Source organism: Elaeis guineensis, chromosome 11, assembly GCF_000442705.2.
Source record: "Elaeis guineensis isolate ETL-2024a chromosome 11, EG11, whole genome shotgun sequence".
Classification (NCBI taxonomy): domain Eukaryota; kingdom Viridiplantae; phylum Streptophyta; class Magnoliopsida; order Arecales; family Arecaceae; genus Elaeis; species Elaeis guineensis.
In genome coordinates this window covers 111,879,123-111,894,015 of record NC_026003.2, presented here as the reverse complement: position 1 = coordinate 111,894,015, position 14,893 = coordinate 111,879,123, and the positions used below count along the sequence as shown (strand labels likewise).

The 14,893-nt window shown below is 44.2% G+C and overlaps 1 protein-coding gene across 1 annotated transcript; it reads left to right on the top strand.

Moving 5' to 3' along the window:
• Positions 1–8,532: 8,532 nt before the first annotated feature.
• Positions 8,533–12,599, top strand: LOC105054151 (uncharacterized). The gene is made up of 3 exons (XM_010935596.4): positions 8,533–9,548; positions 11,164–11,308; positions 11,777–12,599. Exons 1-3 carry the CDS (start codon positions 8,874–8,876, stop codon positions 12,325–12,327), a joined length of 1,371 nt encoding a protein of 456 aa, XP_010933898.1. The 5' UTR covers positions 8,533–8,873; the 3' UTR covers positions 12,328–12,599.
• Positions 12,600–14,893: the final 2,294 nt, after the last annotated feature.

Sequence of the window (14,893 nt, the reverse complement as noted above, 5' to 3'; positions counted from 1 at the left end):
ACCAACCTATTTGAATTTATATATTTTTAATAATATTATTTTAATTTATAATATATATATATATATATGTATTTATGATGTATTATGAGTAAGGGAGTCGAATTCAAATATAATTTAGTCAAAATTCAAATCAAATTGAATCAATTTTTATTTTTTTTTATTGAATCGAATCCAAGCCTTAGGTATCCATTCGGTCCGATCAATTGCATATAAGTTACTCGACTCGAAGACTTGTAAACCTATTTTAGCTTATATATTTTAATAATATTATATATATATATATATTTTATAAGTAGTTTAAGATTTGAATTGAAGCTCAAACTCAAACCTCAGTATGGCTTGATTGGAATTCAAGTTGAATTGTTTTTTTTTTCTGTTGACTCGAGTTCAAGTCTTTAGCTGTCCATTCGGCTCGGCTCAATTGCGTGCAGCAGAACCATCAGCTTAGTAGAGCCGGGCGCTAACGTCCTTCTCGCCGACACGCTAAACCTAAATAATACATGTCTTATGACGGGGCCGTTTAACTTTCACAAAGGACAAAACCCTTCCGGAAAAAAAATTAAAAAAATCATAACTGAAGAATCTAAGTACCACGGTGCAAGTCAGTATTTATAAAAATAATTATATTTACACACAGCGTGATAACTGGCACTGAGTTATTCCCCATCGTGTTACGTTGGGAGAGGGGATGGGCTTGCAGACCATTGGTCATATTCTAATAATTGACCGAACCCTTTCGCTTCGCAGCGACCGTTTTGAGCACGTACAATCATCTTGTGGGGCCTTGGAACAACCCCGATGGATCTCGTGCAAATTGCCATGGCTTTTAATCCTCCGTGACGTTCGTGAGGGTTAAAACTTCTTGTTTTCAACGAGGTTTTTTTTTTGCAACCAACAGTTGCCATGGACCCACCGAAGTGGCTCCTACCCCACTGGCAATAACGTCGCATTATGGTGCGCCATAATGTATTTCCGTGGGCGATGGATGCTTTTGAGGTCATAAAAGCCGCTTGCACGTACCTTGGTGCACTCGTGCAGCATCTAAAGGTAACAAAAACTTATGCTGTTCTTAGCAGTGAAGTTAACATGCATCCAGGTGTCCCACCTATCAACGTTTTGCGTTATTTTCCTAGTTATATCATTGCTCTCTATAGGCCATTTGGAGCGTAATATTCTGGAAGTTTTCTTCTTTCCTACCAACTTTATATTCGTGCACCAGACCAGATGGCACGGATCTTGTTCTCATGTGAGATTATTGTGTCTATGTTCATTGCTTACATCTGTAATGCATGGATGTTTTAATCCGGATAACTGAAAAGATATGGTACTTAAAATCCTTGCCTAGAGGATTCGTCTGACGATTGCTCGTGAGTCTTCACAAAGCGACGTTAGGGGTCGATATGCAAATCAATTTATGGTACCTCTCTAAGAAAAAGTGGAGAAGTAGATTTTGGGGCATGGATCGATCGGTTGTAGGAACCAAAATGTTTTTGCACTCATCATTGATATTGAATGCGAATAAAGGTTTTGATTTAAATATTTATTATTGAGATAAATCGGCTGATCTTCGTACACCGATCAATCTCCGACGCAATTCAACCGACATCCGACTCTGACCTATTAAACAGAGATGATCTGAAAGTGACTACCGACCGAGTATCGACTAAATAAGCCGACGCTATCCTCAACCGACCAACCGAACATCCCTCACCGACTCCAGATCAATAAGCGGCTGATATTTGGACTCTACAGACAATAGATTATTTCGACCATCGGAATTTCAGAGTTACTAACTGACGGTCGACCTTCGACGCATAGTCGGCCGACTCATTCAAATATATTATAACCGTCACGGACGGTTACTCCACTGATATCGTGGCGTAATCCGTGAGAAATTAATAACCCACTATGTGATTATGGTTCAATGATTTAGCGCCATAAAATATGGGACTACGTCCGACGGTTACAAGAACCTCGTCTATAAAAGGGGGTAAGAAAAATGGGACTGGTAAGCCACCTTTGGTCAGAACTCTGCTACTCTGAATATTGACATCTACTGTTCACCAACTTCTCTCTCTAACTTAAGTATCAGAGGATCTCTACTGGACACAAATCCGGTCAGTGCGGATGTTGTCTTGTAGGTATTCGTTCCTGACAACAGGATATGGGGAGTTGGCCACAACAGATTGGCATGCCAGGTAGGAGGGAAAGATAACTCGCAATGACGAAAATTAGAGCTCAACGATCCATAACGATCGGATCGATGAGACACTCTTTCTGTCGGAAAGAGGCTCCTCCCCTCTCTCTGGTAGCAGAGCCCAGTTCTCCGCACCCTGTGGTCACCACGGACGTCCAGATTGCTGCGATAGTGCAGCAAATGAACGTTCTCACGGAGGCAGTCAGAAACCTCCAGCAGTAGTAGACCCAGCCACCACAGCTGCCGACGGAGCAATCGGTGGTGCGTTCAGTGCCATCCAGGCACAGTCGCCGCCATCTGCGACGATCTTCGTCTCCTCCACCAGAGTGGCCGTCTCGGCTCTCTCATCGGGATGAGCAATGGCACTCACGACGTTCTCGACGTGCTACCCACCATTCACGGCACCCCTCTCCTTCCCAATTGCATAGGGCTAGAAAAGAAAAACGACCGCGAATACTGTCTGTCTCTCCCTCTAATTCATCGGATGATTCAACCCCTGAAGTCTCCCACCACCAGCGGCTCGACGACTACGAATGTAAGTTCGAAAAAATCGACCGTTGACTCACCCAGCTTCAGATGAATGGTCAGAAGTCTTCGAATGACTTCGACTTCCATACCGTCCAACCTCTCTCCGGACTTATCTTGATTGAACCGATCTCGAGTCAATTCAAGATGCCGCACGTGGAGCCTTATGACGGTTTCACCGACCCATTTGACCACCTTGAGAGCTACAAGGCTCTCACGACGATCCAGGGGGCAACCGATGCCCTTCTATGCATCGACTTTTCGGCCACACTTCGGAAAGCTGCTCGGGCTTGGTACTTCGGACTTTGATCGGGAAGCATTTACTCTTTCGGATAGCTAGAGCATTCTTTTGTGGCCCACTTCAGCACCAGCTAGAGGCCACCACGAACCTCGCATAGTCTCTTCTCTATCAAACAAGGAGAGATCGAGATATTTCAAGATTTCGTGGCCTGATTCAACGCGGCCACACTTGAGGTCAAGGACCTCAACGAAGACATGACCATATCGGCCATGAAAAGAGGTCTGAGGGGATCTAGGTTCACGTACTCGCTAGACAAGACTCTCCCTCGGACATATGCTGAACCTTTGGAGTGTGCGTACAAGTATATGCGAGCGAACAAAGGAGCTTCTGACCGACGCCAGACAGAAAGCAAAAGTCAAAAAAAGAAGAAACAGAAGAAAGAAGAAGCTCCGGCTGAATTAAGTTTGCCACCTATCGATGAATGAGCTTTGCCTCGATGATGGAGTCCGAGGCAGAATTATGACAGGTATGATTCCTATACTCTTCTCTTTGCTTCCCGTGCACAAATCCTCATGGAGATCGAAGGGGCGGAATATCTATGGCACCCTCCATCGATGAAAACAAGAAACCACGATCGAAGGAAGTATTGCCGGTTTTACTGTGACCACGATCACGACACCGAACAATGCATCTAGTTCAGGGATGAAATAGAGGTCCCGATACGATGAGGCTATCTCAAGAAATATCGGAGGGATCCGCCGACTCAACCTCCAGCCGACTGAGGAAGCTATAAATAATCAGCCAACTGTGAGAGTCATCAATATGATCTCCGGATGACTGAATTGAGGGATAACCCCCGAAGAAGAGTCGGCAAAATGACAACAACTCAATGTAATAACTTTTTGGAAAGAGGATATTCGGAGAATTCAAACTCCTCATGATGATGCTGTTGTTGTTTCGACAATTAGCTAATAAAAGCATGATGGATGTTTTATTCTACTTGACTTCCTTCCGAATGCAACCACTCAGAGAATCAACTGCTTTAGTGTCGACTACATTTCGATCCTCTTGCAAAAATCGACGTTCTGACTGTGATTTTAAAGCGACATCAAGTATACTTCAGCTTTCACTATAAAAATCAGAGGATCGACTATCTCGACACCGAATATACTTCTGCTTTCACTGTAAAAGTCAGAAGATCAACCATTTGGACACCGAATATACTTCAGCTTTCACTGTAAAGTCAGAGGATCGACTATCTCGACACTGAGTACATTCTGATTCCCTTGCAAAACCGACTTATCGGCTTCAACTAGAGGCCAACACCGACGATACAGACTTTCTCCATAAAAGTCATGCTGCCCTCATAGTCGGCTCTCCATTGAAGCAGCTGGCTAATTTGCCGACTTAGTGTCAACTAAGAAAGGTAAAATGCCAAGACGATCAAAGTTGGATCGAAATCATACCGACATGGCTACGACCAGTCGAGAGATATTCGGCTTGCCACTGTTTATCAGACAATACGATGTATAAGTCTGACCAAAGTTCGAACGACGGATATTCGATTTGCCATCGTTATCCTAACTAAATATGTCGGATACCTCTTGACTAGCATATCCTATGAAGTCTGCATAATAGTCGGGTCAATGAGCTACATCTAGAGATCGTTCTACAAACAACACAGCGTATAAGCCCAACCAAGATCTGGGCAATGGATATTTGACTCACCATCATTATCCTAACTAAATACATCAAATGCTACATGACTAGCGAGTTCTGCAGAATCTGCGAAAATCGGGTCTGCAATCTACATTCGGAGAATGCTTCACAAAGCAGACACTACAAATTTGACGACACGTGGAAGCATCTGGATCTGTCATCGATCCGACGGATCGATGCACCTGCACCAAATTGAACCATGTCACCTCCATTTGTGTGAACAACTCTGATCCAATGATGTTCCGACACATGGTAAAAATCTACAAGCCAGAGTTAAATCAACGACGTCAGCTCACCTTCCGCAAACGATGCCTGACACTAGATCTTCCTGTTGATATGACAGCTCAAAGATGATAAAGTGGTTGATCGGCCATACTCCAAAGAATATGGTGGTAGAGTCGGGATTTGATATGACACATAATAACTCCTTTCGTCCAAAGTAACTGACCACGTAGCTACGCATGCGGCAACTCACTATTGGACTCAGGAGTGGGGGGGCAACTGTTGGGATAAACCGACTGACCTCCGTACACCGACCAATCTCCAACACTATCCAACTGACATCCGACTTTGGCTTACTAAATAGAGATGATCTTGAAAGTGACTACCGATCGAGTATCGACTAAATAGACCGACGCTACTATCAACCGACCAACTGAACACCCCTCACCGACTCCAGATCGGTAAGCGATCGATATTCAGACTCTACAGACAACAGACTACTTCGATCGTCAGAATTTTAGAGTTACTAACCGACAGTCGACTTCCGACGCATAGTCGGCCGACTAATTCAAATATATCATAACCATCACGGATGATTACTCCACTAATATCGTAGCATAATCCATAAAAGTTAATGACCCACTACGTGATTATGGCCTGATGATTTAGCGTCATAAAATACGGGACCACATTCGACGGTTACAAGAACCTCGTCTATAAAAGAGGGTAAGAAAAATAAAGCTGGTAAGCCACCTCTGACCAGAATTCTGTTACTCTGAATATGGACATCTACTATTCACCGACTTTCCTCTCTAACTTAAGTATTGGAGGGTCTCCATCGGATATAAATCCATCAGTGCAACGTTGCCTTACAGATATTCGTTTTCGATGACAGGCGACGAGGAGTTGGCTGCAATATTTATTATATGCATAGAATTGGGATTTCATCAATTTGATGTTATCGCTCAAAATCTGACCTAAATGAGTTGATGAGCTGGTGAGTGATACAGCTTTGCTAGGCTTGGCTAAAGACAGGCTGCACCATATACGCATTGGCCTACGATCAAAGAAAAATGATCAAAGATTGCTAGAATGTATTTAGCAAAGGCTCCTTCGATATTTAACTCAATTGGAGTCTTGAGATGAAATAGTAGAGATGTAAAAGAGAATAGTAGAATAAGAGCACAGTAGAAAGATTTCTCATATTTGGGAAAAGATCAAGTGCTGATCCATGCAATTAGAATCATACGATTCTAGATGAACAACTAAGCTCTATTCTTATTCGTCAATCTAAACGATTATGAACTTTCTTTTTTGATCTATCAAGATCATGTCATGTTGAAATTGATTGCACTGATACTGTATTAATTATTTGAAGATCCAATCAACCATTGATTCCGTGGGACACATCTTTTTTGGGTCGGTGAATTGAGCCGGCATGCAATCATATGATAGTAAATCTGAATTGTACCATTCAATTTTTTTGAAATAATTTTTTTTTTATTTTTCCTAAGAACATATATAGTCCAAAGTTTTAATCTCAAAATGGAGGCAAAGCATCTACTATATTTTGTTTCGGGTATCATGGCATCAATGATACTTGAAGTATCTGCTACATTTGATTCTCTTCTAGAATAATGTAGCAGAAACTTTAGGAATAAGATTTGCTTATGTTAGAATTCTTTATAACTCCTTTTCAAATGTTTTAATCTCTGTATATATCTTCTTTATTTTTTACTTTATTATATAAATCTTTCTAATCAATAAATTCTAATGGCATTTGCTTTTTTTTATCATAAAAAAAAAAGTTAAATTTACGGATTAGACTAATTAAATATCAAATTTTATCCAAATGAGTACAAATCACTCAACCGCACTAATATTTTTTCAACAATGGGTACCAGGCACGTGATTGCACCAATTCCATTAAGCATTAGGATTGGGCATGCAATGCATATGATAAAAACTAAGCATTGGGAATTGACGGTTTTTAGAATTTGGATATGATTATTGGAAGCATATGTATCGGTAGATCCAGCTAGCTTTTTGGAAATAGTTTCTTATAGTTCTATACGATTAATTGGTCTAAAAAAAAGGATCAAGACCGCATTCAAGACATTTCTAACATTTCCTACAACCAATTGTTACTTGCAACTACGTACGAAGAAGTTCAATGGAGTCCTCCATGAACCTTCTGTATTTTGTTTCTTAGCATGAAGAATGTTCCATCCTAAAGAATCAATCTTTATTAATTTGGTTCTCTACATGTAAGTTATTATTACCCATTTTGGTTTTTTTTTTTTTTTTTTGCCATATATTTGTCCTATTAGAGATGTTAATTTGTTTGACTAAGATAAAATCTCATCTTATCTCATGTTCGACCCATCTCTCCTGATACTCGGTCAATTTTGCATGCCATTTTTCAGGAGACAATGGGTGACCAGAGGTCATGCAGGGACGACTTCCACTAGCTATGAGCACGAACCCTCCAACGGATGATTGAAGGCAGATTCAAATTTAAAATTGTTGCATGGCACGTACAATCAAAAAAACTGTTCATCAATTAGTCAAATTGGTACACAACTATTTACATGGAAATGTGAGAAGGTAAACTGCATCATTTATCAACCAAATATAGCAGCATACACGACTCTTTTTTTTTTCTCCATCACAACAAGCTAATTCATTAATCAAAGTTTCATAAAAACCTTCTACGACCCTAAAGAACTTCTTCATAAGATACTTTGATAGATATGATATTAGTTCCTCAAAGTTATTTTAAAACATGCACCTAGTTAAATCCCAAAACACAGTCTTTCCTGCTGTATCGGAATCTAATACCCATGAACGTCTTGTTCTTACACTCTTCCCTACTGTCGTTGCAACAAGCAAAAGTGATACTGTTGCTCCCCATCCTCCAACGTCCCTAAACCTCAGAGACTATAACATCTAGAGATCGGTCAAAACCACTCGGGACAACACACACTCCGACATGAATGGATTTCTTAACTGAATTAGTAAGAAAATCTCTGTAAATCTGGTTCATTGGCCTCACTCGAACCTAGATCCAGCGGTCCAGCAAATCCTCCACGGAAGGAAGCTACACTGTAGCGGCGACACGCCGTTCCGTCCGCGAGCGGAAGACGGAAGCCAACACGCGCGCACGGACTCCACGTCGCTCTCCGTCCATGAATGCTAGCATCGGATCCCGTTCACGGACTCCCAGTCCCCGCTGCCCCCACGTACCCAACTCCCCCCCCGCCCTCCTCCCAACCCGCACGTGCTCCTCCCCTACCACCATCGGCCACGTGTCCCGCTACATGACACGTTCAAATTTTCGAATCCGCTCAATTATTTCGCCCCTCGACGCATGCTTTACTTTTCCTTGTTTTTTCACCTCACTTTTCTTTCTGGTCCACAGCTAAATAAAAATTTCCGGAAATAACTTCTCGACCGCGGCGGGTCAAAGACAAAGACGTCCCCTTCCTGACATGCCCGTCTCCATCAGTCCAAATGGCCAGATGTCCACGTGGCTGCCTCTCATATTTTCCCAACTAACAAATATAGAAAAATAAAAATTACAAACAGCTGCCTCCTTGGCATTAAAACGCCACCCGGGGAGTAAGAGCAAGAAGCATCCACCCGCTTGCGGTCTTCTCTTATTATTATTATCTTCTCTCTTCTTCTCCTCCTCCTCCTCTCTGAGACTTCGTGCTAGCATGGATTCCTCCCTACTATTTTTTTGCTGCCTCTGGCTCGCATGTTCTTTGTCTGGAGATCTCCGCCTCCGAAGCTACCTCTCCCCTTCGTCCTTACCGCTTCTTCTCCCTTAAATACCACTCTTGCTTGTCCATCTACCCACTTCCCGCTCTGCTCTTCCCTCATTTCTCACGCTTCCAGATCTTTGAGTTCCAGTTGCTCTTCTCCTAGTATTCACTCTTAGAGGTTTTGTTTCTTTAACAAGAGGTGATGGTGGGGCAAAAGCCACTAATGCTCAAGGAGTACCTTGAGCTGGATTCGAATTTGGAGTCCTGCTCCAGGTTCGGGTGCGCGCCGCGTCGGGGCGACGCGGCCACCATGCGTTGCCTCCTCGAAGCGGAGCTCCGCGGCACCGATGGCGGGAGGCTGGTGAGAGCGCGCTCAAATGGCGCCCTCGCGAAGCTCTCCGCCGTTATCCACGCCGTCAGGCTCCTCCCCTTCGGCGGCTTGTCCGCCGGGTGCCGGTCCAGCCACGAGGGATTCCTCGCCAGAAGCTTCTCGAAGCGGCTTAGAGGAAGCTTCTGGAAAAAGAGAGGCAAGGAGGAGGAACACGAGGCTAGAGTGAGGGTCATAGACATTGTACAGCTGAGGTCGTTCGAGGAGGAAGGAGAGGAGGGGAAATCGTTCGATTTCCCCTCTCCAGTTGTCAGCAGCTGTAGCAGTTGGTCCGAGACCTACTCGTCCGGATCGGACTTCTTGCGCTCGTCCATCGGTAGCTCGGAGTGCCTCGGCGAACTGGACGCCGCTGACGACGACCGCGGGGATGGCGTAAAGGGGTCACCGCCGCGGCGGAACCCGAGCCTGAAACGGAGCCCAAAGGGTAGTAAGGCTGTTGCTGGGGATTCCGTTCCCGTGGACGCAGGTACCGGCCACCGAGAGCCCAAGGTGAGGTCAACTTAATGCTTCAATTATTTTTGGCTCCATGGTTAGGTGCATTTTTTTCTTAATTTTTAATTCACGGTTGGTCCTGTTTGGACCACAAGGGAAACCGGGTCCATCCGATGGACGGTTGGGAAATTTAACCACCCCTTTGTGACCGTCTCCATTCAAAAGGGTCGGGCCCCCGCCCCTTTGCTGGATCCAGGGGACCAAACAGTGTACTTTTTGTGTCATTACTGTTCCATTCCTTCCTGACGATAAGCCGTCCGGGCTCTCTCCACCGTCGGTGCGGTGGTCCAGTGGTGAGCCCCAACCTCAGCTTTTCCGCCTCGAACGGCGTTCCATGCTGCTCCTTGGCGTTTCGCGCCCCGATAGGTTGGCGAGAGAAGGACACCAACCATCGGCAATAGCGGTCCCTGCAAACGGCGTTAAAGAGAACGGTCCCGCGGTCCTCCGGACCCTGCTCCTATGGACACCAACCGTCGTCAATAGCGGTTCCTGGAAACGGCGATAAAGAGAACGGGCCCATGGTCCTCCGGACCCTGCTCCTCCATTACTCTTTACAGTTCATCACTAACCATTGGCAAACTAAACCTTCACAATTTCCAACCCCACCCTCCACTTCTATCAAGAGAAAATCCTAAGCAATTTATGAAGGCAATTTAAGTGTGAGACCACTTTATAATTAATTGATCAATCAATGATCAAGAGTGTTTAAAATGTACTAGACTACTGGGACAGTAGTTTGATTAATTAGTAGTACACCCCAATTAATGTTAATTACCTCGAGAAAGCTAGGCGCAACCGCACAAGATGGTAAGGTGGGAGACATGCATGCAGTGATGTGGGCTTGTATGGCATAGAAAAGTGAAAGTCGGTGATACAAATTTGCAGTCTTTTGTTGGTAGTATATTTTGTCGGCTAGTGGAAAAACGATGATTATTTGCGTTCCACAGAGCCGGTCGGTGGGTGAGGACCGGGCAGGAGTCACGGGGGATTAGTTTAAGGTGCACACCTCCGACTATTATGCGGTCGTGCCCACCGCCAAGGGCTTCTTAAGCCGGTAGCCTGTTACATCACCTTGCAGACCTATTCTTTTGTTATACTTTGCATGTGGATTCGTTGTCCAAAGTTTCCTTTCGAAAAGCCGGAACCTCCGCCACGCGTGCTACTCTTGTTTTGGTCCCTACAGTTTTGACGTGAAGTGGTGCAAATATTTTGATGCAGACAGCACGCTAACATGGCCATTTTCGCATCTGTATAAAATTAAGTTAAAACTAAAGCGATCTTTGAGTGTATTGTAAAAATAATGTTGCAAAAAATATTAAACAACTATATTACTTAAAGTTTTATGCGCATCAACTTGTATTATATGTATACATTCATTATCAACAACTGTACACCCTCTTTCTACAACAACCCCCCCCCCCCCCGGCCCCCCAACCCCACAAAAAAAAAAAAAAAAGCATTGTACACCCTCTTTAATGTGGGGACAGAATAGTCCAATAAGATTGAAAAAATTGAAAAACAAATATATAAACGAATAAAGATTTTTCTAAAACTTTCAAAATGTTTCGAAGCTTTTATTTCAATGATTAATAAATTAATTTTTTTGGGACAGGGCAAGACGATGGAGTGCCCAGGGTGCCAGCCGGAGGAGAAGGAGCAACTAAGCCCAGTGTCCGTGATGGACTTCCCATATGAGGACGAAGAAGCGGAATCGTCCCCGTCGCCCTCCTTCCAGCCAAACCTCGCCAAAGTTGAGAGTGAGTGCGCTCTCTCGGTTTTACTATTATGTATCCACGGTTTTCCTCCTGGTCGACACGTAAAATATATTGGCTCTAAGCTCAACTGGGCTCTCCCTTTCCCAAGAAGTCATTGCCCTCCACCCCAAGATCAGGCTCTCTTCTCCACTTCTTTTGTGCTGAGTTGAGGCTTCTCCCATTTGTCTCGCTGGACAAAACAAAACCGTGGCCCCTTCCATTCAATATTCCAATGAAACCGATGCATTTATTCTACAAATAAATAAGTCGATAACAGGACTTTGCTTTACACGTTGCTCCTCTTCAACTGGGGACGTCCGGTAAAAAACAAAGCCGAAACTACAGACTTGTGCTTAGTAAAAGTCCCCACCAGCTTTGTCGTCATTCAAAAAATTTCCTCATTTAATTTAACCTTTTACGGTCCTGGGGAGTAATAATGCTAAAATAATATTTATCTCCGATCTGGTACAGGAACAAAGCTGCAACTGCTGCAGAAGATCAGACGGTTCGACAGCCTCGCTGAGCTGGAAGCTGTTGACCTCGAAGATCGCTTCTCGTCGTTGGAGGACCAGCCCGAATGGACAGGCCATGTGGAATCGGACGTAGAGGAAGAGGCTCGTAGAGCCACCGTGGAGGCGAGGGCGTGGGACCTACTCGGGGACCTCGAAGGCAGGGCTCACGGGGGCCCACTCGGGTGCGTCGAGAAGCTACTGCTGGACTTCTTCATCGAACGGCTCTCCTTCTCTGATAGCGTTGATCATAGCCGTCTTTTGCACACCAGAGGGACATCAAGTGTACGCGAGCCGGCTGAGTTATTGGAGGCCGCGAGGGAGTGGATCAACGGTGAAGGCAGCAGGGAGGTGGAGGAGTTCCCTATCGTGGCGGAGGTTAAGGAGATGGAGAGGAACGGAAGGTGGCGATGCTTCGATGAGGAAGAGGAGGAGTTGGCAGCGGACTTGGCGGACGCCATGTTAGGGTCCTTGGTAGGGGAGCTGGTGCTAGATTTAGTATCATGCCAATAATTAACGATCTCCGTTAATTAAATTAATTTAGAAATGTGGAAGTGTCTGTATATGTCGCGGGATATACTGTCCAGGAGTAACAGCAATCAAATTTTGAATTACGAGTTCTGTGGAAGTGTCTGTATATGTCGCCGGATATACTGTCGCGGGATATACTTCCGCCTCTCTGATGAGTTGACTCGCTTGGTCCAACAATACAGGCAAACTTCTTTGTACATTGTGCGTGGTGGAGCACATCATTTTATGTAGTTGATCGGCATAATTATCACTTTATGGCATACATTAAATATTTAAATTTTTTTATTTAAAAATTTTAAATAATAAAAATATTTTTATTTTTTAAAAAAAATTATAACATCTTATATTTATATTATGATATTTTACGTTCAGAAGTCATAATTTTGATGCAGGATATCATAATATATCATAAGATATCATAACATTTTTCAAAAAATATAGATATTTTTGTCATTCAAAATTTTCAAACGAAAAAAAAAATAGTAGACATTAAATGCGCATTGAAAAATAGTTGGACAAAAATATCCTTTCTATATTATGATATCCTGGATCATATTATAATATTCTGCATGCAGAAAGTCATAATTTAACGTAGAATGTCATAATATGCTACAGGATGTCATAATTTTCTGGACTATATTATAACACCTTATATGTAAAAAGTCATAATATGCTACAAAATGTCATAATTTTTTTCAAAGAGTAGGATATTTTTGTCATACAAAATTTTTAAACGAAAAAGTAAAACTGCAGGTATTTAATGTACGTTGGAAAATGACGGCTACATCGATCAATCACGTAAAATAGTGTGCTCTACATCGGATATTTTGCACCGTCTGCGGTGCGCAAAGAATTTCTCATAATACAGAAGGAGAAATAAATAAATTTGAATAGATAAGAAAGTTGATATCCCATAAAAAATAAAAATTATTTATATAATTATTTTTGACTGAAAAAAATTATTTCTTCCAGATCTAATTAATTTAGTAGATTATAAGAAAGATTTAATGTTATTTCTTTTCTTCTTCTTCATCTCTTTCTTTAGAAATTCTATCATCCTCTCTATATATATCTATTACAAAAGATATTTAAATTTTGAATCAAAAAGTATTTTTCTCTTGCAATTATACAAAAATAGCTATTCGGAATCTATGAATTGGGATTTGTTTGTAAGAAATTTGTTAGTTTATGTTCATATTTTAAATTTTTGATTAATTTTTTTTACAAAAAAAATTGAATGAGTCATCATGTACGGATCTATCCATACTGTTGGTGCAAAAATCCGCCTGCGCCGGAGAAGCTGGAGTTGAGAAAGCCGCGGTCGCCGCCGGGACCTGCAAGGAAGTCTAAACCGGAGGTGGGGTTGCTCCGGCAAGACCCTCCGACGCTCAAGTCAGTTCTCTGCCTCAACAAGAATGGAGTGCTCGAACGGAGAGTTTAGCAGAGTTTTGAGATAAGGCAAAAGAGCTTAAAGAATAACATATCTGAGTCCCCCTTTTATAGGCGGGGGAGGCAACGGACTGATGGCGACGTTTGTAACCGCCTGGTAGTGGGCCGCCCATGGTCAGGGGAATTGATTGCGAAAGATAATGGAGCAAACACGTGGCCATCATCACAGCCCGTCACATAGGGCCTGTTGCAGGTAGTGGAGCGGCGTCCGTTACTGCTAATTATCAGCGAGTAGTGGGATCGTGCAGCACCTGCCGCAGGGAGCGGAGCAGCATCATAGCTGTTGACACAGCCTGTCAGTGAGTAGTGGGATCGTGCAGCACCTGTCGCAGGGGGAGGTGGAGTCGCGTGGAATCCGCTACAGGAAGTGGAACAGGATCATGGCAGTTATTGTTATCTACCAAGGGACACAGATCTGTTGATCAAGGCTCGGCAGTGGTCGGAGTTGGCCTTTGTAGGAGTCCGGGAGGAGTCCCCCTTTCGGTCGAGGTCGTGGGTGGAGTCCGGCTCCAGCAGCTGATACTGAAGTCGGAGACTGAGGACGGAGCTTGGCTCCCAAAGGGATCCGGGCGGAGCCACCCTGCTGTCGATGGAGGAGCCCGGCTCCCGTAGGAGTCCGGGCGGAGCCGTTCTGCTGCTGAAGGAGGAGCCCGGCTCCCGTAGGAGTCCGGGCGGAGCCGTTCTGCTGTTGAAGGAGGAGCCCGGCTCCCGTAGGAGTCCGAGCGGAGCCGTTCTGCTGTTGAAGGAGGAGCCCGGCTCCCGTAGGAGTCCGGGCGGAGCCGTTCTGCTGTTGAAGGAGGAGCCCGGCTCCCGTAAGAGTCCGGGCGGAGCCGTTCTGCTGTTGAAGGAGGAGCCCGGCTCCCGTAGGAGTCCGGGCGGAGCCGTTCTGCTGTTGAAGGAGGAGCCCGGCTCCCGTAGGAGTCCGGGCGGAGCCGTTCTGCTATCGATTTCGGCTGCGGGTAATTTATACCCAACACCAGTCCCCCTACTTCCGAGTTTGAATTTCAAGCGAAGGAAGTATACAGAGAGAGATGTGCGCAGCCGGAATTGTCCCTTCGAACCCTGCGCACTGCCGCCCCTATTTAATGCACGCACGTCA

Bases quoted from the DNA above. Each gene is read 5' to 3' on its own strand.
- LOC105054151 (XM_010935596.4), top strand. From the start codon at position 8,874: ATGGTGGGGCAAAAGCCACTAATGCTCAAGGAGTACCTTGAGCTGGAT. The intron at 9,549-11,163 runs GTGAGGTCAACT...TTTTTGGGACAG, and splicing joins CCGGCCACCGAGAGCCCAAG to GGCAAGACGATGGAGTGCCC. The intron at 11,309-11,776 runs GTGAGTGCGCTC...GATCTGGTACAG, and splicing joins AAACCTCGCCAAAGTTGAGA to GAACAAAGCTGCAACTGCTG.